The sequence below is a fragment of the Fistularia commersonii genome, chromosome 23, assembly GCF_037954325.1.
Source record: "Fistularia commersonii isolate RoL2024-O1a breed Wild chromosome 23, RoL_Fcom_v1.0, whole genome shotgun sequence".
NCBI classification, from domain to species: domain Eukaryota; kingdom Metazoa; phylum Chordata; class Actinopteri; order Syngnathiformes; family Fistulariidae; genus Fistularia; species Fistularia commersonii.
In genome coordinates this window covers 8,288,187-8,311,882 of record NC_141306.1, presented here as the reverse complement: position 1 = coordinate 8,311,882, position 23,696 = coordinate 8,288,187, and the positions used below count along the sequence as shown (strand labels likewise).

Genomic DNA, 23,696 nt, shown 5'->3' with positions numbered 1-23,696 from the left:
GTTCCGACCCCAGCATCCTTCTTCCCAAATGTCCACCATCCTTCCTCCACACATTTTTTTCTTTTACCACTTTGTCACTTTTATTGTTTTTATTTTTTTGTTTCTGTATTTTGGGTGTGTACATATATATATATACACACATGTATATATATGTTTGTATGGTGTCATTGAGTGTCGAGTAAGGCTCCTTAAATAAAATGTATTATTATTCTTGTGTTCAAACCATCTCAGTCTGACCTTATATCTAGAACCCCTAACATGTTCTGTCCCTCTGATGGACTCTTCTGTAATAATAATGATATTAAGAATAAGAACAACTTTATTTATTCCGAAGGAAATTGTTGTGCCAGAGTTTCAAGTAAAACATAACAATAATAAATAATAGTAGGAAATTGTATAAACAGTATAAAAAAGGGGGGGGAAATAATAAATACAAATAAAACTATATAGTGTCTAAGTAACAAATCAAGGCTATAAAGTGTCTTGAGAATATTGATAATAATAATTCGGTGGTGGTGGTGAAGATTATGATCAGTTAAAAGAGGAGGATTAAAAGAAATCCATAATCTGGGGATGGGAATGGGCTCTCCCTCTTCTCACGCTCCACCCCTGCATCAAGTTCCGCGGTTAGATGAAGTGAAGTCCGGTTAGTTTTTGTTGCGTCCCGCAGACGCGCCCGGTCGGCCGGAGGTGGGGATGAACCAGCGCGCAGCACCGACGCCAAGTGACCGAAGAAGAGTTTTATTTTGAAGGTTCACCCGGAACATTCCTTCCACCCGACCGGGACCGGTGTGATCAGATCCCAATCTCTTTCGCCCCCCTCCCCTCCTCCTCTTCCTCGCCCCCTCTCCTTCCCCGGTGGGGGATTCGGGACCCGGTCATGTCGAACAACACCGCCGCCAACAGCAGCCTGGCGCTGGCGCAGAAGGCCGTGAAGCAGCTGCGTCTGGAGGCCAGCGTCCGCCGGATCAAGGTGAGGGGCGGACGAGCGGCATTGCGCTCCAAAACAACGTGGAGCGTCTGAATCCTTGAATGCAAGTTTACTGGAAAGGGGAAAAAAAAGTGACAAGTTTGATATTTAAGTTGAGACTTTTGGAAATGTGCAAGATTATGAATGTTCCTGGAGAAAGCGTGATGAGGAATGTAAGTGAAATAAAATTGCAAATGATTTCATTCTACAAGTACAAGTGAGTGGAATTGAAAAAAAGGTAAAAATGTGGTTAATAATGGTTGTCGGGGCGGTTGAAAGAGGGGAGTCGAAGTGTCAGATGTCCCCTGAAAAGTCATAGGACAAACTTTTTGGCAAACTCTCGACTGAATTTGGATATGGGCGAATCTTTGCACACCCAGGAGCCCTCTGCTGCAGAACCCATCGGGAAGTGTTGCTGTGCCCAAATTCATAGTTAAAAGTCCTATTTCATTTTAACGAATCAATTATGTCGTATTTAATTATGACTGTGTCGCTACAATGAGTTCCTTTCCATATTACTGTGAAAATGTATGTAGAAAAAAAACACAAAATAAATATTTTAGTCTCACTCAATGTACCGGAATGTTGTTTTTTTTTTTAACCAAACTTCTACATGTCTTTTGTGTAGAATAAATATTTCAATAGAACCTAATGGGGACTTATCAAGGAATAGTGTAGGATGAAACTGCATAAAACATTGAACAAACATGTATCACTTTGATTTTTACTGCAGCACAGATCTTTTCTACAGCTCGACTGCACAGAGGTCAACTCACGGGCAATGAAAATGAGCTTGCATTCCAGATTTATCTGAGGTGCCATTGGATTCTGGCCACAGACTGTAATTCTCATACCGAAAGAATATATTTCTACCTTTGGGTTCACGTAAAAAGTTAGTGTGAAGCCAGTGAAAGTCTTTTCTGGGTGGGCGGTGAAACAGGCAGCAAAATGCCTCCTCTCTGGGAGAACGGCATAAGTGATCACTTTGTCGATTGTGCTGTTTGTGACTGGTGTGATTGTCGGGTGGCTACTTATTTTTAGAACACACTAGTTTCAAGTGTGTGTCTTGTGTGAACCACCCGGCTGAAAAGCTCTCAGGATGAGTGAAATGCAACTTCACTCACTTTCGTGCTGTGAGTCAGTAAAATAAAGCCCCTGGTTATGTTGTTCTTATTGCTGCTAAAACTACACTGTATTAACAACATAATTCACTTACAATCCTTCTCTCGATTTATCATCGCAAAAAAAAACACTTTTGTTATTAGTAAAGCTCTCTCATAATTACAAGAGATTGGATAAAATAGCATCATAATGAAATGGTTTCTTCTTTGTACTAACCCATTATTGATTTGTCCAGTAACTATATTTACCCAACTAATGGAAAGCCGTTCTCTTTTTCAGGTTTAATATTCCCCAGCTGCTCCTCGGCACTGTTCAGAAATTTTTTCCCCTTAGTGTGTTGCTTGTAGCCTGATAACAATGCATCTGCTGATTCTTGGTTATGTTACATCATATAGACAATTGCATTACTCTTCCAGGCCATATTTTGAAATCACAACGACTGGATTTTTCAGCACTGCTACACAACCATGGAATCATAAAAAGAAGTTATCTTATAATGAATGGCTGGTCTCCACCTCCCGGCCCTGATGTTCTTGCTCCCAGAGGCCTACCCAGACTCTCACCCCTGCTCTGATCAGAGATATTTTCAGATGACAAATTTCTTAACGTTACATAAAAATGTTTTTATTTTGTTTTATGTGCATCTCTTTGTTTCAAACACCTTGCACACTTTCATTATTTCTCAGATTGGTGTTGACTGATTGTAATTTGTTGGGTATTGCACAGGTTTCTCAGGCTGCTGCAGAACTGAAGACCTTCTGTTTGCAGAATGCCCACAAAGACCCGCTCCTGACCGGGGTGCCCTCCAGCGATAACCCATTCAGGCCTCCGAAGTCATGTGTCCTTCTCTGAGGTGTTTGCTGGAATTGACCGTTTTAGTAAGGCTAACATATTTCTCATTTTTTTTGTCCACTCATACATTAAGCTATAATGATGAACAATCAATCTGTTGTCTTTCAAAGCACAAGCTGAATCCCCCTGGGCTAACGTTTATTTCTTATCTTTTTTAGAGCCGTGAAGGAGCGAAATCTCCAACAGACGTCGCAGCATTTCGGATTTCTGTCATGTGCTCTGCCACTTGCACTGAAGATAAAGAGGCCCAGACCAAACACGCACACATAGAGACACACACACAGAAGCATGAACACAAACAAGCACACAGACATACAACAGAGAAGCGAAGGAAAGATCAATGATGCTGACAATATACACCAGAGAATGTGTTGGAACCAGTGTGATTATTTTGATGGGGACTTAATGGGAATTGTGTGGAACATCTCATGAGAATCACAGCGATAGACTCCTGATTCTGGTTGGAGGGGAAGTGTGCTTTGGCAAGATACTGAAACCCCAGCCGCTGCAGCGTGCTATCAGAACGTGTTTGAACTTCGTCAAAAAGTGCGTGAATGTAAGCGTAAAATGGTTGAGTGAATGAACCGTAGTTAGTCTTAAAGCTTATTTGAATATGCATCCGGCATTCTCCAACATAATTGTCCCAAAAAAAGACCCAAACAAAGTCTCCTTTTCATTTATTTGTTTGTAGGGTTTCATTTAACAGTTGCTAATGAGTACGATGTCATTACCTTGTACTTTTTAGGTGAATCCAGTCATCTTCTGGTGGAACATAGCAAATATACATGAGTTGATATGCCACAGTTGTCTTTGAAATTAATTACTGCTACTTCACATGACATCACAAAACCCAGATTCTCCATGCACCGCCCCAGGTTAGAGCCCAGTCTGTGCTTTAAAATCACAAGTTCAGTCTATGAGAGGCCATCAGGGTGCAGCAGCATGAGGGAAATCTTATGGGAAATGGTCTTTCACAGTGGGAACGGTTGTGTCTTTATGCCCAGCTCACATAGGCCGATGCACCCAGAGGACATCAGCCGTGAACAGGCTCTACATTGTGAGTGCGTGCCAACTGCAACGTCCCCAATCTGTTTCATCCCCGGTCTTTCCGTATTCCACCATTTCGTTGTTTACCTCGGACAGTTGTTGTGTCAAAAGATCCTGAGACGTCATGTTTTGTATGTAACTCTGATAATCACATACAATTTCAAAAAACGTGACAAAACGTTGGGCAGAGACATCTTAAGACTGCGTAGCCTCAATCTGGCTTTTACCTATTTGAGAAAAGAATGCAAACATTTGACAGTTAAACTGAAAACCGGGGTTATTGTTTTTCAAGTGTGCATGTAGTTTTGCTTGCATTTTTAGCACAATGTAATTTGAAACACTTGTACATACCCTTGTCATGTTTGATAACGCACAAACTTGTACTTTTTGTTGGCACGTAACACGCTGATAGAATGTACTGACTGTTACACTGTTTTATGGCATTGTCATATGTAAAAGATCCTTTTTTCTGTCAGAATCTGTTCCTTCAGTTGAATGTTTACACTTCACCCTTCAGAATGGTCTGCATGCAGTTTTATCTTGCAAGCCTGCTTTCACATTCACTGACAAAATATGAATCACAACTCCAAGATTGAAAATAACATGATTTGTGAGGAATCACACACTGTGGTAATATGCCTGACTCGGTATGTGTAATCCCCTTGTCTGTAATTTTCTCTTTTTAATTTTTTTTCTCACAGTCTGATTTTTCTTTGACCTCATTGTGACTTCAGGTTGTAACAGTCGGGCTTCCGGTTATGAACGTTGACGTCATGTTGTCGGTTTTCACGTGAGTTCTTTTAAAAATACCCCATAATCGCAGGTGTGATAAGAAGACTTAAAAGCCTCCAGGTGAGGGGAAAACCCCCAAAGTTTGACTTTTATTGAATATTTACTCCATGATTATTTTACCAAACAACCACAACACCCTGCACTCTACGGGGAGTTAGCAAGGCAGCGCGGCGTCCAAGCAACACTTCCAGAAATGACTTCCAAGTTGTTCTTATGTAAAAGAAACATCCTCCGGAGAATCCCGGGTGCTGCCGGCGCCCGTGTTTCCACACAACACCCTCGTCTTGCCGCCAAGTGGCGATGTTGCAGCCGCTTGTGGTGTTGATGCCCCGGGTGCCTCCTGCAGAGAGCCGTGCGTGGTTGGATGTGAGCGCCCGCGACCTGTCTCTCTACTTCCAGATCGAATATGGCGGTCTCGGTGTTCCCCGGCGTGCGGCTCCTATCCATCGGAGACGCGAATGGAGACATACAGCGGCACTCGGAGCAGCAGCCGCTGCGGCTAGAAGTCAAAACCACACAAGATGCTGCCCTCATCAATCTCTCCAATGGTGAGCTGACCTTTTCCCGTAGCCGCTCCTCGGATGTTCGGCCTGTCTTTAACTGCCAGTGCTAATGCTAAAGCGCACATAGCTAATTTGTTAGCGCTAGCCTTAGCCGGGCAAGCTAGCCCTGTTCGAGAGACCACGTCGCCGCTCCTTCCTCGTCATGCGGGCGCCAACCGAAAACCCGCATTTTTCGGGTGTCAGATGCGTGGACTCATGAACGTCCACGCCGGTTCGCCGCCCCGTAAACCTCCGGCGGGGTGGTGGTGGAGGTAGTAGTTGTAGTGGTGGTGGTGGTGGTGGGAGGGTAACAACGCCGGCGCGTAAATCCACGATTTAACTACATCAACAAGCGGGGAAGCTAAACAATATGTAGTTTTAACAATGCCGCTCCGTGTGCCCCAGAAAAGATACACCAACTTTGCGTCGTCGCTCACGCTTCCTGGATTTTCTTTATTTTTTGCCCACTCAAACGTGTGTTTAGTGACGTTTTGTGGGTTCCCCCCGAACCGTCCTATTCTGCTTTGTTCGCCGTGGTTTCAGCTAAGGTACTTTGGCTATGTAGCTCGAGTTGAGCTACTCCAGATTGTTTTGGAGCTCCGGGCATCACCTCGAGCAGCGGCGCTGCTGCTAGCCCGCTGCCCGCCTCCAGCTCCTCTCCCCCCGGCTGCGTGATAAGAACACAAAGCCCTCAAATAGGTTTAAGTTCACTTTTTTTGGCGGAGTGAAAGTGGTCACGGCGCTCTTAGGGGTGAAGCGAGACTGGGCCCACGTTACTTATGTATTCATCTTTGTTCTCATTGGAACAATAGCTGGGACCCCCGCTCCCCCGGGGCAGCATCGGAGCTGCTGCGGTCCCCCGGAGCTCCCCCCCGGTCCCCGGGATGTCCCGCTGAAAAGACCCCAGCCGCTCTGCCGGCCTCCGGGCGCAGGGAAGGGGGGGGGGGGTACATTTCGTGGAGGAATTAAATGTGGATCTCAGTGAAAGTCTTCCTCGAGTTTAGATGTTTTGGTTCCCAGAGATCAGCCTCAAAAAGTTAATGCCTTACTTACAAAGCAAATCCTCCACACGTGTTTATTGCACGGCGTGTCTTGATCAGAAAGCCTTTTCGATGTCCATGTGTTCTTGTATATGTTTTCTCCCCACGCCAAATATATTTATGGACCCCATGTTCCAATAAATAACATTTATTTCTTTCCTGTACATTGTTTTCCCATTTGTATTTAATGTATCATTGTGTCATGCGTTTCCATTGCAGTAATGATCTGGTTCCGACTTTGCAATCGTTTACCAAATGCATTGCTGCGAGTAAAAAGAAGAAATATTGAAGTTTTCTTGGCTGTTCTGAGTTCTTAGCAGTCGCCTGGCTTTTAACTCACACGCTCACTTCATACTGACAAATTTCTCGAGTAAGTGGGTTAGTGATGTTAGTGAAGTCTGACGTACGAGCCTGTGTGTAGAATAATTTATAAGCTACGCTTTCCTGCTCTTTGTCAAATCAACAAATGTTATGTGATTTCTTTTTATAAAGTCACGATGTACGCTCAGTTCAAGACAGATAAACAGAATGCAAATTAAAAACCATCACATTGAATAAGGCAAAACAGAGATGCAAAATAAGTTGACTAATGGCCTCTTAAAATGGGCATGCAAGCAGCTTCAGTGTTATTAGGAACGCCCCACCACAGTAAAAGCCTTACTTAGCTCTTTGGCTGTAAGTGACTAATAGCTGGTTCAGATTAATGGGACAAGATCAGAAAAAAAACAACCTGTGCAATTTGAAGCCATCTCTCACAGTTTCCAAAGACAGACTATGACAACTCGTCAGATGATGTTTTGGCAAAATAGTAAGTCGTGTTGAAAATTTTGTCTGTGAATTTCAGAATGGCTGAGATCTGATACCTCTCTATACCTTAAGGACAGTATATTAAAATTGTATGGAAATGAACAGCGTTTGAGTGTGTTGAGTTGATGTGAATAATCCCCGTCCCTCTTCTAGAAGATCTGAGAAATTTACAACTTGCATCAGGTCTTGATTTCATTCATTTTTTATGTGTATCTCAAAGAAGGATGGATCACTGGGAGGATGTTTCATCCCCATGTAAGTTTCTTTTCTAGCACCCTTCATCTCATAGTGGAACGTAAGTCGGTTTCTCGGATGCCACAATCTTGAAAAGTAACCCGCACGCATCCAAGATGTCACAGGGACAGTTTGCGCAAGTGTCACCATGGTAACTAACAAAAAGAAGGACAAGATCATTCACAGTGCACATGGTTGCCCGATGTGACAACACACTATTTTAATATGTATTATAATAATTGAGAAAGAATGTTAGCTGATCAGCTGAACACTGGCTCTTACCATATATGTTAAGAATAGATAATAACAAGTAAACAAGCCCTGCTGGTCTGTCATAAATCGTTATGATGAAATTGTTATGACGTTGTCATAGTGATGGCAGGCGACTGGTCTGGAGTTGCATTGTGCCTCATGGTAGGGCTGGACGGTGGGCTCTTCAATCATAAGATTATTTCCAGAATACTTCCAGATAACGATTAGTGAAAAACATTTTAGGGTCTGGGTGGGATTCTGTGATGATATCCAGGCCATATAATGGCAAGAAATTGAAACTCAGGTACATTGCTCTAGCTGTGTAACAGAAGGAAAAAAATACTTGCAAAAAGGCAGAAACTAAGAATTTTGGAAAGTGATGGAGTATTCACTGAGCTGACCTCAAATCTGGTGAAATTGTCCTTGTGTAACAAATTGGCCAATTTGATGTACAACATTTTTCACAGTGCCTCCGTCACAGTCAAGCGATGAGAAGCACCATTAAAAACAAGAATTCAGATGGCTGACTCCTGCTTACAACTTTTAATCGGATTCAAAGCTGCAGCCTTTTTTCACAGCATCGGCATGTTTCTCCTGCACATCTGATGCTAATAAGAGCATTGACTTAAACCCAGGGCCTTGGGCTGATGTGATAAAGAGGATGCTTCTCTGATCTGCGGACCTGTATCAATTTGACGGGTCTTCATGGGTGGTGCGCTTTATCTCTGACTAGAAGGAAGTCTTCAGCTGCGCTGACTGTCATGCAGAAGGCTGGCTTAAAGCGAAGCCATGACATAAATGGTTGGACTCCTTTTAACACGTGGTCTTTGTTGTCATCAGAATTTCCTTGAGGGTTCGCATAACTTCATCATTTGAGATGTCTTTCGTAGGGGGATAATGATAATGACTATGGCATCCTCCCAGCAAAGGAAGAAAGGGGCAGGAAAGAGCTGATTCTTTCTTAAAACCCATTAAATATATTTTTCATTAATGAGATCCAGTGAATTATTGCTCTTGGAATTCATGACATTGATCTACGATGTAGATCAATCTTCACAATGTTAATACTATGTAGATGGATACACTATGTAGATAGATAGATCAATGTCATCACGTAGATTCTACCTGATGATCAGGATATGCTGTGCTTTTTGGTTCAACACCTGCACAAAATACCAAATGTTTTGTTTGCCTGATGTGCTTGGCATGTTGCAGGCAGTGTCTGCTGGCTCATCTCCAGAAACTCATCCCTGTGTAGCCCTCTTTGTAAGTTGTGCCATGTGACTGCCATGACTCTCGTGCATCACCAGAGTGTGTAGGATGTATGATTTCATCTCCAGCTTGTTGTCCGTAAATCAAGCAGCGGTGATCACGCAAGACTCAGTGGCCCTCGAAGCCCAGGTATCACAAGTGAGAGCAACTCCCAGCAGAATGAAGTGCACCTTCTACCTCCGCTCTCCCGTCAGCATACACTGTTGGAATTGATTTATCATCTCTGACTTGGTATCTTGTTAAAAGTGTTAATAGCGTACAATAGCATGCAGAATGCATCAAAGCCCTTTTCTCTCACTCGACTGCATCCTGTATGTGAGTTGCAGGAATAAATTCTTCGTGACGTTCCCTTAAGAAGCAGCAAAATTTAAGTTGACACAGACCACTTCCAAAAAACTGGGATCATTTGGGCCATTGCTGCTGTTTGCATTTGGGGTTACACATTGACATTTCACTCGAGGGGAAGTCCTCCCTCAGTGGGCATGTTGGCGTGAAAGTGAAATATAGCTAGAGAAGAGAAAAATCCATTTCCTTTTTAAACATCTTCTAAAATGATAAGTTCAACCTCGCAGATAAAATTGGTTTGTAGCTCTGGCTATGAGCACTCATGGTAGAGGTTTAAGTCTTTCTTCCTTCCTGTATATAAAGTAACCAAAATACATTTGATAGCCGTTTGTTAAGATAATTTAACTATTAAAACACATAAGTGCTATATGTTGCTAATATAATCTCAGTTTCATTCCTCTGTTCGTTCAGCTCATGAGGACAAGCAGCTAATAACTTCCTCATGGCTGTTGTAAAACAATACTTGCTGAGCAAAGTAACAACATTTCCTGTGTGGGTTTTATTTGATTTTTTTTTTCCTTTTAACACATTATTTATCGCTTGTGTGAAATTGCATTTAACCATGAGCAGCGGACAACCGCTCAGCGGCAGCCGGTGAGTAGTAAGGGGTTCACTGTCTTGGCCAGCAAGCTCAGAGGATCCGGGAATCAAACCAGGAACTTTTGGTTCCAGAATGATCTTTTCTACCCGTTAAGACAAGCGTCCCTCTTTTATGATGTGTTTTAGTTTTGTTTTTTTTTTCCACAAACCTGTAGGTGACCTCAGTCAGACCGAATGGAACTAACTTAGTCAGGACTCTGGCCAATGTCCACCCTCAGGACCGATGTTGCATTTAAATTGTGTCAGAGTAAAAAATTCCACACACACAAGTATCCAAGCCTGTAGTTTTGGCACTTCTTGCGGTATTCCAACACTGACCTGTAAATGACAACTGTCTTACTGCACATGCTCATAGTGAATTATTTTTATTTATTTTTTCATTGCAGATTTTTAAAGTTTCCATCAAATATGTTCAACAACTTCAGAACCATTGATACTCTGAATATTTGTGTGATCCAAACTCAATTGCCACTTCAAAATACTTACTTGCAAATGTTTGCATAGGGCAGGAAGTTTGAAGAGAGCCAAACAATCAATGCACAAACGGATGATCCACTGGTATCTGGGGCCTCAAGCATTTTATTAATTCACTTACAATGAACAGACAGACTCGTTTGTTAAATTACCTTTGAATCGTTTTGAATTACTTTTGCGGGTTATATATTGGACAATCAAGTGTGAATCAATGTTGACTAGAATGTTGTTAATGGTCTTCTAAACTGGTCTTCACTTTAGTGTGTTGCTACAAGGTGGGATAACGTCAAGGAATATGTGAAAACATTTTTTTTTAAAGTTGTCTTGAGTCCTTTTTCCTTATTTCTTACCTTTCTTTCGAGGAGAGGAGGCGAGCGTGTTCAAGTGTTCAGTCTCCAGGGAGACGGAGTGCAGCCGTGTAGGAAAGCAGTCATTCATCATCACACTGGGCTGCAACAGTGTCCTGTTGCAGTTTTCTTCGCCTGCAGGTAAACACAAATTACCAAACACCCTCCTTTGCCTAAGTTTCAGATCCAAACAAATAACTTATTTCAACTAACGCTAAATGAAAAAAGTTGCTGCTATGTGAAAAAAAAAATCTGTCATGGAAGATGTTTCTTGAATTTTACCAACATGTATGTCCTTTTGTTTTACAGAATGGAATACAGTCAAAATAATCTATTTGATGGATTGACATGTATTTTGGACAAAAATGCAGGATTCACTTTGTGCCCCTTTTTCTCTGCAGACATGCCTCTATATTCAAGATTCATCTGCTGTTGCAGAATTACTTAGTGACCTTTACAGTTAACAGTTAGTTAACTATCAATGACACACTTTTCTGATAACCAATACATTCATGTTAAATGCAGCAGATAGTAATGGGAGCTGACTGTAACTGTGATATTTTGCTAGTTAATAAATTCCATACTAGAATGTCATAATTCAAATGTTTTTCATTCAGTGGAAATGAAATAACCAATTGTTCACTACTGATATTGTCAAATGAGAAAAAAGTGGAATGTGCCACTTCCTGCGCTATTCCTAAAAAGAAATTCAGTTGACGCTGGTGGAAGTTGAGTCTAACCCCCATCACAGCCAACTCATTCAGTTTGGCATTTATAACATTTACAATTGACATAGAAAAATGAAGTCTGCAACATTACTGAATACGCAGCTTGGTAAACCAAGGTTTTCATTTTAACGCCCCTGAGAAGCTGTTAAAGCCACAAAACTGCAGCTGTTAGTCATCCTGAGAGGTGGTGTCTCAGCACACGCAGGCAGATGACCCACCAGTAGTTTTGTTGACATTGTGCAAGCAAAATGTCCTAGTTTTTGACTGGAAACAGAAAAAATATATCAGTAGCCCTTATATCCTTTAACAGCCTTTTAGGTTTTTTTGAAGAGTGTGTGCAAAAGTCCCTTTTGTGGCGTATCTGAAGCAATGTGTTATGGCTGCCTACATAAGGATACCATACATTGTGTAGGTTTATGAATGACTCCTTTACTGATACAAAGTCCCATGTATAAAAAGAGTGTTTGCAGCTGTGATGCAGGTCAGATTCTGTCCGTCTGGGCACCATGAACCCGCCAACATGCTCCTCCTGCAGGTAGCCTTGGTGTGAAGGTTTCATTTTATTCTTCATTAATATTTGTATTCCCCTTTCTGGTTCTGCTAACTATAGTTCAGATTCCAGTGAACGTAGTTTAATGGATTCAATACTCGGATCCATTTTTCATCTTAACAACTTCAGTGCAGCCACAGTGCATTATTTCAACTCTAGCACTGGGCATATTCAGTCATTCTATAAATACATTTTGGCAGAAATCGAAATGCCACGATCATACACGCACTGATCATGTCTACTTGCGGGTGTTGATCTGCAGATTTGTGGGGGCTTTACTTTAGGCGGCCTGCGAGTTAAATTTAGTTTGGTCACCAATGTAAACACTGAATTTGCATTCAGAGAGTGACTGAGCAGCAGACCAAACATTACACAGCAGTTTCTCTCAATTACTTCCTAAAATCCTGAAAGCTGAAATAGGTGTCACAAAACAAATCACACATTTTTGAGATACATTCGGGGCCATCTAGTTTTCTTTTCCCGGTGTGAAGTCTTCGAGCAGGTCGGCGTTTCTGTCTGCATCATGGTTAACACATTTTTCAGGGCGATGTCCTGTGGGCTGAGACTGTTATGAGCTTAAATTGTGTGAAACTTTTCTACCTACAGTGCAATGATATGAGAGTTCTGGGGGTTATTTTATAACTTATGTGAAGCAGTCCAATCCAGATCCTTCTGGAGCAGATTTACTGTAACATGCTATTCTTGCAGGGATTTCATTGGGATCGTTATTGATAAAAAATAATGGGAAGATGTGAATTTGTTGTAATTGCAGTGACCCTGTCATTTCTAACCAGGAAGAAACGTTTCCCAACAACTAACTGTTATTTATAATGAAGGCTTCCATGATGGTTTGTCTGAAGTCTGTCATGGATATCATTCACCTTCGATTACAAACAAAAACAGATCCAACTCGCATTTCAGCTCCAGAGCAGAGGACTTACAGGAAAAGCAGGGCTGAATTCTCCACCATCTCCCGCTGTTAACGAGTAACAGTCGTAACGTGTGAACGGATGAAAAAGATAGTGAAGCGGTGACAGCATGTTGCTGATTTGTATCAAATATAAATACCTGCTTCATCACATCTGTATGCAGGGTAAATAACTTCGAAGTGCAAGGTTACCTAAGGCACTCCAGGGCCAGTGAGCAGAACTCAAACACCACTTAACTTAATGACTTAACAAGGTTATTTACAGATTTAATCTCATTGTGTCGAGGGTTGGGGGTTATTTCTGCGTCTTATACTGCAAGATTTAATCTTCAGTGTGGCACGGTACACCAGAGCTGTTTACACTTTGCAGGCACATAACAGAAATTTACATTCAATAACCTCAGTGCTGCGTGAATGCGGCTTTGGAAATCGCATCTAATATTTCCCGTCTCTGTGTGTTTTTCAGACTTTCAGTCCTTTTATAATCTCCTGAAGAACTGTCGTGGGCATCTCAGTGAGCGCTCAGTCTTCAGTGACAGAACAGAGGAGTCCTCTGCTGTACAGTACTTTCAGGTGCGGAGAAAAAGGCGCACAAACACAATCCGCCCGTCAGTCAGCAGCTTTCTGTTTTTATTATTGTTGATTCCTTGTAACTACGACAAGACTTCACATTAAGTGTTTTCAGTCACAACTTGTCTCGCAGATCTAGTGCAGCTTCTCTGAGAGCAAAGATGAAATGTTTAGCAGAGACTTGGCATTGACGTGTTTGTTGTTTTTGCCTCCCCCCGAGCTGTCAGCCGCTGCAATGCATGCATAATTGACAGAATCACAGACGCAAAACTGACTGGAATACATACAAGAAGTATTTTAAAAATCAACCTGCGGACGATAAGCCGCGACTTTTGTTCACACGCTTTGAACACTACAGTTAAAACAACGATGCAGCTAATTTATGTTTTTTTTGGTGGGGGGGGCAAGATAGTGTTCAGCTCGCCGGTGCTGCTTATATTGACGTGCGCTTAATAGTCCGGAAATTACAGTAATTAATTTTTCATATATAAACCATCTGGTCCCATTTCTATACACTTTTGATGCATTACATCACCCTCAGTTAGTACAGCAAGGAAGTATTTTCTGGCCATGCTGCACTTAGACCTTGTAGAAATTCCATATATCTTACCATGGTTTTCTCTCTATTGCACATGTAAATCTACATTACCCATAAATAAAAGTTTTTTCATGTATACATCTACACAAGCTCAGATGAACACAATCTTACTGCTGCCCCCCAGCATAGATACAGCATACAGAAGTGTCAGATTTGCTTTTTTTAACAATGTTGTTTTTTTCTCTTGGTAGTTTTATGGCTACCTCTCCCAGCAACAGAATATGATGCAGGACTACGTTAGGACAGGGACTTACCAGCGCGCTATTCTTCAAAACCACACTGACTTCAAGGACAAGGTAAGAGGCACTCATGTTGTGTTACATCACGTTATTTCATGTTCATCCAAGATAAAAAAAAAATCTGACCAAAATAAGCTGTCATGTAATCCAGAGCTGTAAATCAACCCCCAAATGAACAAATGTCGTCTGGATTCCACATTTCTAAAACTTTGAACTCTATAAAGAGAGACACAAGAGACACAAGAACCCAACAAGAACAGCCTTGACCATGCAGGGGTACAGTGTGTGTGTACACACATGTCTGGAGAAAATGAGTAGTTGACTTATGATCTGTTATTTGGTGGTTTAATTGCCATTGAGGTGAAGGAAGTGATAGTATTTCCTTTATATCAAGGCGGTAACTGCTACTGTGTGGGTTACTGACACCGAATATATTGTCTTATTCTATTTTCTCCAGGTGGTGCTTGATGTCGGCTGTGGCTCGGGGATCCTCTCTTTCTTTGCAGCGCAAGCCGGAGCCAGAAAAGTCTACGCCGTCGAGGCCAGCACCATGGCCCAGCACGCCGAGGTACGATTCTGTGAGCCCGACAGTCGGCCACCGCGGCCAACCAGACACAGCACATCCGGTCTGAGAGTATTTTCTGCCTCGCAGGTGCTCGTCAATAGTAACCGTCTTGGGGAGCGCGTGGTTGTGATCCCGGGGAAAGTGGAGGAGGTGTCACTGCCGGAGCAGGTGGACATCATCATCTCAGAGCCCATGGGCTACATGCTGTTCAATGAGCGCATGTTGGAGAGCTACCTGCACGCCAAGAAGTTCCTCAAACCCAACGGTGACCTATTGCGCTCTTCGAATAAATCAGCATCCAATCGCATCACCCGAGTCTATTCTAGTTGTCGGAGGTACATTTGTCGTATAACTTTGCCTTTGTGTGTGCATGTTTGTGTTTCAGGTAAAATGTTCCCCACTATTGGGGACGTCCACCTGGCCCCCTTCACGGACGAGCAGCTCTACATGGAACAGTTCACCAAGGCAAATTTCTGGTGAGCTATAAAACAGGCTTCGGATGAGAGGAAGAACGCTCCGAAGCAGCGCCGCTCGTCTCCTGCAGCGCAGGGGTTGTTTGAGCTTCTGCATTTTTCTATGTGGTTAAAAAAAAATGCGCCATACTCCGGCAGAAAATTAAATAGCGTAAAATTGCCACGGATTTTGAGCATTTTATTCCAAATTCGATCCGGATAGAAGGGGCCTTGATTGTTATCATTGCGATGCCACAAAATGGGACGCCGTAGAATTAATTGAGACCAGATTGTATCATGACAACTCTTGCATGTTTAATTCCAGGTAATATCAGTCGCTACTTATAGAATCCAATCATCGCAGAGCAGCATACCGAACAGAGACACTCTTACCTGTAGCCATGCTACTGCCAAAGAACCAAAATTTGAAATAAATGTGCTTTTAAACATAAAGCAGTCCGACTTATTGAGCCTGCTTTGTCAGCTCAATATGCACACAGTATACCTTTCCCCCCCTCCCCCATTGAAGGAGCTCTGTTGTTGCTGCTTCTCCTTCAACATATCGCGGTTCATTTTATTTCGGCTGTCTGTATTTGCAATTTTCCGGAACTTCAACCCATTTTAAAATCCCATCGTCCTTATATCTGTGGCTCTGCAGGTACCAGCCCTCCTTCCACGGCGTTGACCTCTCTGCCCTGCGGGGGGCAGCTGTGGATGAGTATTTCCGCCAGCCAATCGTGGTACGTAACATGCGACACATCGAACGCGCACACAGATCCGTGTTCCTGAACCGTCTGCAGATGTGGGACGGATTTGTCGCTAAAGCACAACTAGTTGTCAGTTTCAATCCCTGTGTTAAAGTATCCTTGAGCGTAAGAAGTGCCCGGAGGGACACTCGTTCAGAGTTGATCCTTATAATTGCCTCATGGTTGCTATTTACACCGCAAGCTTTTAGCTATGAAGCTCTTTCTCTGGCCTCTTGTGATGCGCGACCAAATGACGATCGTGGAATTTCTCACTGTTAAAGATAATCATATTCTGTAAAGGGATTAACCGACATTTTGTTGGTTTTGGCGCGATGCACCCGAAACCTGATACGTCAAGAAACTCCACATAACATCGCCTCTGGTAACTCGTCACATCTGTCAGCTAGAGTTTTATTGCGCTTGCTAATGGGAAAAAAATGCTTTCTACTTTTCCCATCTGAAGCGATAACTCTAAACTCTCTTTACAGGACGTCAGTTGCGTTCTTTTTCATGAAACTATGCCAAACCTTATCGCCCCTATCTAAATAAAATTCAGTTTTATTCCCAGTGCCACCCACAATTAGAGCAACCTCATCCAGCCTATCTGCCCCTCAGCTGCGCAGCACGCTCCTCCTGGGAATACTGGTTTTTCAGTTTGCACAGGTGTGTGAGCTTCCGTCCGCCGCCGAAACATGTGCCATCTTGTACTTCGCACATGCTTGCACGCCGGCAGGAGAGCAACATCTGGTGCCGGGGAAACTTGGATTTGCTGGATCACCAGCTGTCTCTCGTCGTCCGGCTGTGGTCCTCGAGACTCGGATCAGACGGGTGGGTCCGAAGGAGCTCGGCCTCCATTTGCAGGCCGACGGTTGGCATGAATGGAATGTTTGAATAGAGGATTCTCGCCCAGACCGGGTCGAGTCCACCTCCCCACATCTGCTGCAAAAACTCTGGTATGAACGGTTGACATCTGTAGTGCGCGGCTGTCGGACCAATGTGGCATGTAATTTCCTGCCGCCTCTCGGAGGAGTCGCTGGAGAAATCCCAGGGTCCGCTGAGATCAAGTGAGCCCGAGATCCCGTCTGGCTTCGCGTGTTTTTTTTTGTTTTTTTGTTTTTTTTTGTGGGTATCCGCTTTCCCACGTCCCTTAAATGTGTCACATCCAGTGATCATATAAGCCAATTAAGGCATTAGCGTCAGTCCCAGGTAACGTCCGGGAAGCTTGTCCTGGATTCTCGCCGCGCTGGACACGGACGTCTGCTCCAAACCAGCGTAAATACCGAAACATCAGCGTCATCTGCCGTGATGATTGCGGCCTTGGAGCCAGACGCACGTTGTTTTATCTCCCAGTCAGATTTGTCTCTGGAAGCGACTAGATTTGTTAGGGGAAAATAAGGCGGGGGGGCGGGGGGGTCGAATTCCGTGGCAGTGCATACAAACAGAGCTGCTCCTCTTTGGGGATTTTTTTTTTTTTATTCCTCCTTTGGTTTCTGGAAGGGTTCAATACTGTCTGACCAAGACATTGGAATTTTTACCGGGGCTGGACCAAAAAAAAACGTTAAATCAGTATCCAACCATTAATCCCCCCTTTTCACCGACCTCTATAAGAGCCATCATTGATGTTTACTCGAGAATTAATGTCAGCAACTTTTAGCGGGTTGTTATTTCTGTCTCCTCGCTGTCACGCTGGGTAAAGACACCACGTTGCGACATCCGCTGGATTACAACCAGGATATACTGCAGTGCCATACATATTCAAATACATGCAATTAGGGACGGAAAATGTGTCCTGCTTGTCTGCTCGATCTGAAATGTTGTTCCCCGTCTCTTCTTGTTGTTTTCTAACTGCCACGCAGCACTTTGTCTATCTCATGAAAGCATGATAATGTACAATTAGAACAGTTCATCCGATCACATGCATCCACGATATATAAAATATATAATGTTGACTACACATTTATGTAGTATAGATGTTTATCGGTTGGTGTAGATGTGCGGAGAATTTAGGAGATCGGCTTCTTTCTCAAGGACACTTTGACACAGCAGTTTTTTTGTGGGATTTAACCTGGAATCTTCCATGTCTGTCATTTCATAAAAGAAAATCACAATTGGATGAGTAGACCTAAAAAAGATTTATTTAACCATCTTGGAAATGAAATCCGAACCATTTGACGATGATGGTATGACAAAGTTGGATTAAGAGTTGCGTGATACTGCTGTCGTTTTGGGATGATGAGCTCAGACTCCCTCTGCAGGACACATTTGATATCCGTATCCTGATGGCCAAGTCTGTCAAATACACAGTTAATTTCCTGGAGGCCAAAGAAGAGGATCTGTACAGGTGTGTATATATGTGTGTGTGGTATATATCGTGTGTTAAGTGACTATAACTATCAAACTATTTGACTTCCAGGATAGAGATCCCCTTTAAGTTCCACATGATGCATTCGGGCCTGGTGCACGGCCTGGCCTTCTGGTTTGATGTGGCATTCATGGGATCAGTGTAAGTCTCCTGCTGAGATGCGCATCCCAATCCTTGAATAAACCATTTTCCCGCGGCGTCTCTTTACTTTTAACCGGATTTTTTTTTTTTTTTTTCACCCGGCAGGATGACAGTATGGTTGTCCACAGCGCCCACAGAGCCTCTCACCCATTGGTACCAGGTCCGCTGTCTCCTGCAGTCACCCCTCTTCACCAAGGCAGGAGACACGCTGTCCGGCACCGCAGTACTGGTGGCCAACAAGAGGTAATGATGAGAGAAAGGGGAAAAAAAAAATCATTGATCTTTTGTAAGTTAATCTTCAAAAATTATGTCAAAAATCAACCATTTTCAGAAAATTATATTCGGACATTCCATAAAGGGAGATTCAATCCCATTTCTGCTGGATTTACCCTCGTCCTTTAAGGACACGGCAGTAATTCCCGCAGACCTCGCCGACTGCCAGACTCCATGAATTAAACACGGTGTTATTTTTAAACCTTTATTTTCAACATGAATAGGCCCCAGACAAAAAAAAATGCGGCAAACGCTCGCGCCGTAAAAAACCCCCGTGGATTCGGAATACGTTCCACTTCCATCTCGACAGCGCCTCAGCGCCGGGATGATCCCGACGATAACCCGATCTCTTTCCCGACAGACAAAGCTACGACATCAGTATTGTCGCCCAGGTGGACCAGACCGGATCAAAGTCCAGCAACCTCCTGGACTTGAAGAACCCCTTTTTCAGGTGAGCAGGCCCCTCCTCCCCTCTCTCGATGCAGTAAAGCTGAAACTGGAACGTCCCCCCCCCTTTAATGTGTTGAGCGGCGAACGCCGTCCCCACCCAGCTGACGTGATCCATGTATTTCCAGGTACACGGGCACCACCCCGAACCCGCCTCCCGGCTCACACTACACTTCCCCCTCCGAGAACATGTGGAACACGGGGGCGGCCTACAGCATGAGTCAGGGGATGGGCGTATCAGGTGAACCCTCATGTAGACAATCCTCCCAAACAGTAGATCTTTAGATCGTTAACACATCTGAAGATCCATCCTCGGAGTTTGTGAAGGCGTTTGCCCTCGACGCGGCCGTCTGAGCACACGGGCTGCACGGCGGCTCCTCTAACAGGAGGAAAACCCAAACATCAAGTTTCCTTGAGCGGCCCAAAAAGTGCCATATAAATCCGATCTATTATTAGCATTTTTGTTAAGAGCTAGTTAGCTGTTTTCCTTAACGGTATTAACAAAAGTTGAGAAAAACAATGTAGGTTGTCAGGTCCCGCTCAGAACGGCGGGGTCGGTTTTATCAAACGTTTATCGAACGTTTGCCGGAGACGGGCAGGTAGCCGGCGCAGCTCAGCTCCGATGAGACGAGTCGTCTCATTTTCTCCTTTTAGCTTTCCGAGACACTTTTAGACTTTTTTGGGTGTCGGTCCAAAGGAGACCGGGGAGCGTGGCGTCGCTCCAGCCAAGCCCAGGTGAAAGAGAGGCGCGAATTTAAATGTCAGCGCCGGTAGGCGGAAAAAAGCAAAGGTCTGCTATCAGTAACCCATATAAAAGAAGACACACATTGTTCTATAGACAAGAGTCAGTGTGTTTGTGTACATAACTGCACTCTTTGATACTTATTTATTGAGCACTTATAGAGGGATTTAACAGTGCCCATCTATATTTTCAAGTTTTTGTTTCATTGCTTTGCATCAACGATAACAACAAGATACAGATTGCAAAGTCACCCGTCTGTCGTTACGTCACCGTTAGCTGTCTTTGGCGGCAAAGTCCATTTCCCTTTTTATTTTCTTTCTGCGCCAAATGTTGTCTGTTGACCAGCCTTTACCCACTCCTTTATTTAAAAAAAAAAAAAAAGGAATCACAACGTTTTTAATTTTTTCAAAATTTCAAACGTGTTTGCCGCACATACAGTGACTCGGCAAATAATGTACACATGTTGCAACTGAAATAGAAGTAAACAACCCGCAAGTCCATACGGGAATTCCTTTTACCGGCGCAGAAACCTCGGATAGATCTGAGCTGGACGGTCCTTCTGTCTCGACCGGTTGAGGTGGAGAAATAGAGAGAAAAAGAAAGAAGGACGGTGATAAAAAGCAGGAATGTGATAGAGGCGTGGTGAAGGTTGGGAGGGACAGGGTCAAATGCTGTATATCCACAAATAGTAGTTGCGCTAACAGTTACATGTTTCTAGTCGATATGGTACAATAATAGTTTAAATATTCATACAGAAATAATGAAATTACAGTGGGCGCCTGCAGGACCACTGCAGTAGATCAAGACCCTGAAATGAGACGCCCGGGGTCACGATGTGTCATACAGCGCCTATAAACCGTACACACTTTTTAATACTCTCGCTGTTGTTATGACGACGAGGCCCCTGTCTTGTTTCGCGCCTACCACGAGGTTCCTCGCACGGGGTTAAAGGCCGCTCATCGGTGATCAGAACTCGAGGAAGTGCGCCAAAGTGAAACGTCGCCCACGTCGCCGTTCCTCCACCTGTTGTTAATGTGGCCTCTGGTGTTCTTGCCCCCCTTCCCCTTCCCAGGGATGCCTACAGCTTATGACCTCAGCACAGTCATCGGCAGCGGCCCCGCAGTGTCCCACAACAACCTCATCCCCTTGGGTAGGAGTCCCGCTTGTTCTATGCGGCTGCTTCTGCAGGTGCAGAGGGAACGGAGGTGCAGCTGCCTCTTCTTCACCGCTCACATCCCGCGTACAGACTTCGGCACCATAAAGAAAGCGACTGCGTTATTTTACAAATGGAAAAGCACCCGACAACTGGTTTCCCAGTGTTTTACGCAGAAGTTGGGGGGGGGGTTGAAGGGTTTCGCTCCAGGCGTGTGTCGGACAGGCTGCGAAGCATCTGAAAACGGTTGGGGATCAACAGACGGAGGCTCTTTCTCGTCTCGTGGATTGGTTGAAACGATCCGGTGAATTCCGTCTGAATTCACAGCTAATGCTTCACCGGGGAAGGATGTCATTAGAGATGGATGTGAATATGCTAATATTGTGGGGTTATTATCTTTACAGCAGCGAATCAAAAACGTGCTTCTCGTTAACGCGGCGACAACTCACCCTCCACGACTTCTTCTCATTGGAGTTATTAAATCCTTGTATTTTAGCAGCTGCAGATTACAAAGTGATGTATCAAATTGATATCATGAAGACGGTTTTAGATTTTATTTTAGAAGTGCGGTCCACGGCAGTTATAAAGGCCCCTCAGAGCACAATGCCGGAGGCAAATTTGAATGAGACGGCTCCCCCCGCTTCTGTGCACGTGACCGTTCTCTCCTCTGATTGCTCCTAGTGAACACAGGGATTGTGAACCACACCCACTCCAGAATGGGCTCCATCATGAGCACAGGGATCGTCCAGGGTAGGTCCCGACTGGCTTCACACACACACACACACACACGCGCACGTGCGCTAGCGAGGCTCAAACTGAAGCGGCGTGTGTTGTTCTTCCAGGAGCCACCACGGGCCAGTCAGGCCCCAGCAGCAGTGGTACTTATTATCCCGTCACCAACCAGTTCACCATGGGGGGCGCTGCGATCTCCATGGCCTCGCCGATGGTCATCCCCAGCAACACCATGCATTACGGCAGTTAAGATGAAGACCCGATCATAGACCTCTTCAGCCTCCCTGCCCCCGCATGACGAGCAATTCCCACCTTCCTCGGTCCCCGACCCCCCCCACCCCGACCCCAAACTGACCCACAGACCGCAGCCAATACCAAAACCAGTGCAGTCCCTGCACTCGCTTCCCCCGTTCGTCCTCCTCTCTCACCGGTCCATCAGTATATAAACGTTTGAACGCTCTCATATCCGTCCAGCCGAACCAATGTGCCCCCCCCTCTCCCCCCCGCCCCCCCAATTCTCGGATCAATTGGGAATGTGACACATGCCTGCTCTCCACCATCAACTGCGTATCTTAATCCTTCCACCCCTCCCTCTCATTTTTCCTTTTTTTTTTTTTTTTTTTATTTTGGAGGAAAAAAAAAAAGAAAGAAAGAAAAGATGTTTTGCAAAAACCCTTTTTTTTTTTTTCCTTTCGGATCGTCTCTTCCCTGGAAATCGAACTTCTCGCCGGACAGTAGCATCCATCTGTGCCCGCGTTCCATCAACACGTACCTCTTCATCTCTTTTTGTTTTTTCATATCAGATCTAATGTGCGACGCCCCCCTTCCCCCAACACACACACACACACACACACACACACACATACACACTCGCTAAACGACACACAGAACGGTCGGTATTGCTGCGGTTATTTTCTGGCAGATAAGATATCAAAGCAACAACATATTAGGTGTTACTGGATTTTTATGTATATGTAAAAATATATATATGTATAAATCCAGTAAAATCCAATCACTGGGATTTGGATAAACGGACTCTACCCCTGCTTCATCGTCATTACCGATGTGTGTTTATTCTCATTCCCACTCAGCCATCGGCTCCCACTGGTAACCTTCCCACCCGAGTGATGAATCAACCGGGCTCCGTTATTACTCTTCCTTTTTATACTATTATTAATTTCCTGTCTCTGTTAATACCTCAGCATACACTATGTCAATCCAAAGTGGGCTCCTGGTGTTGATTACACTAAGTGATGGATATATAAATGAATTGCTGTAATATTCTCTTATTTTCACAGTTGCAGAAATGGTTGTTTTTTTTTGTTTTTGTTTTTTTTTTTTTTTTTTGCCAGTGGGGGGCAGACGGACAAGCGGCCACCAGAACGATATGTTGTTAAAGACAGTCGACATTTGCCGTCAGTTTGCACATTTAGCTGTTAGAATCCATTCGAATGAATGAATCAATTCATTCACACACACAGATCTGCGCACGATCTGGATTTTAATCGTTCCGCAGCGCTCTCGCACTCAAAACAAACCCAGACGATTGGGTTTCGAAGAGGCCGAACCGAAGCATCCGTGGGTTCGCTCGTCGAAGCAGCCGAAAGAGGCCGTAGAGCTCCGTGAAAACTCAGGGAACCCGCTGAGTCGAGTCGTCGTTCTTCTCGGGTTTTTTTTTTTGTTGTTTTTTAAAATTTTATCACCATCTTATCCCTTGTCTGCACGGCGTTCAAACGTGCCCACGCACATCTGTTCTTTCCATGAGTTTGTGATA

At 44.0% G+C, this 23,696-nt stretch overlaps 2 protein-coding genes across 3 annotated transcripts; both read left to right on the top strand.

The window, feature by feature from the left end:
- The first annotated feature begins 736 nt into the window (after positions 1 to 736).
- On the top strand, positions 737 to 3,243 carry LOC147220934 (guanine nucleotide-binding protein G(I)/G(S)/G(O) subunit gamma-5). Its single transcript, XM_086171115.1, has 3 exons — positions 737 to 973; positions 2,819 to 2,970; positions 3,103 to 3,243. Exons 1-2 carry the CDS (start codon positions 881 to 883, stop codon positions 2,942 to 2,944), a joined length of 219 nt encoding a protein of 72 aa, XP_086027241.1. The 5' UTR covers positions 737 to 880; the 3' UTR covers positions 2,945 to 2,970; positions 3,103 to 3,243.
- Positions 3,244 to 5,052: 1,809 nt separating this feature from the next.
- Positions 5,053 to 22,967, top strand: carm1 (coactivator-associated arginine methyltransferase 1). Of its 2 annotated transcripts, none has more exons than XM_086171111.1 (16): positions 5,053 to 5,331; positions 10,715 to 10,837; positions 13,369 to 13,475; positions 14,262 to 14,366; positions 14,767 to 14,877; positions 14,962 to 15,139; positions 15,260 to 15,350; positions 15,985 to 16,066; positions 18,328 to 18,413; positions 18,486 to 18,575; positions 18,681 to 18,818; positions 19,210 to 19,299; positions 19,424 to 19,536; positions 21,110 to 21,187; positions 21,872 to 21,940; positions 22,033 to 22,967. In XM_086171111.1, exons 1-16 carry the CDS (start codon positions 5,190 to 5,192, stop codon positions 22,170 to 22,172), a joined length of 1,743 nt encoding a protein of 580 aa, XP_086027237.1. In that variant the 5' UTR covers positions 5,053 to 5,189; the 3' UTR covers positions 22,173 to 22,967. The 2 variants fall into 2 exon arrangements, with proteins under 2 accessions (XP_086027237.1, XP_086027236.1); XM_086171110.1 differs by having other exon boundaries at positions 10,712 to 10,837.
- The last annotated feature ends 729 nt before the right edge of the window (positions 22,968 to 23,696 follow it).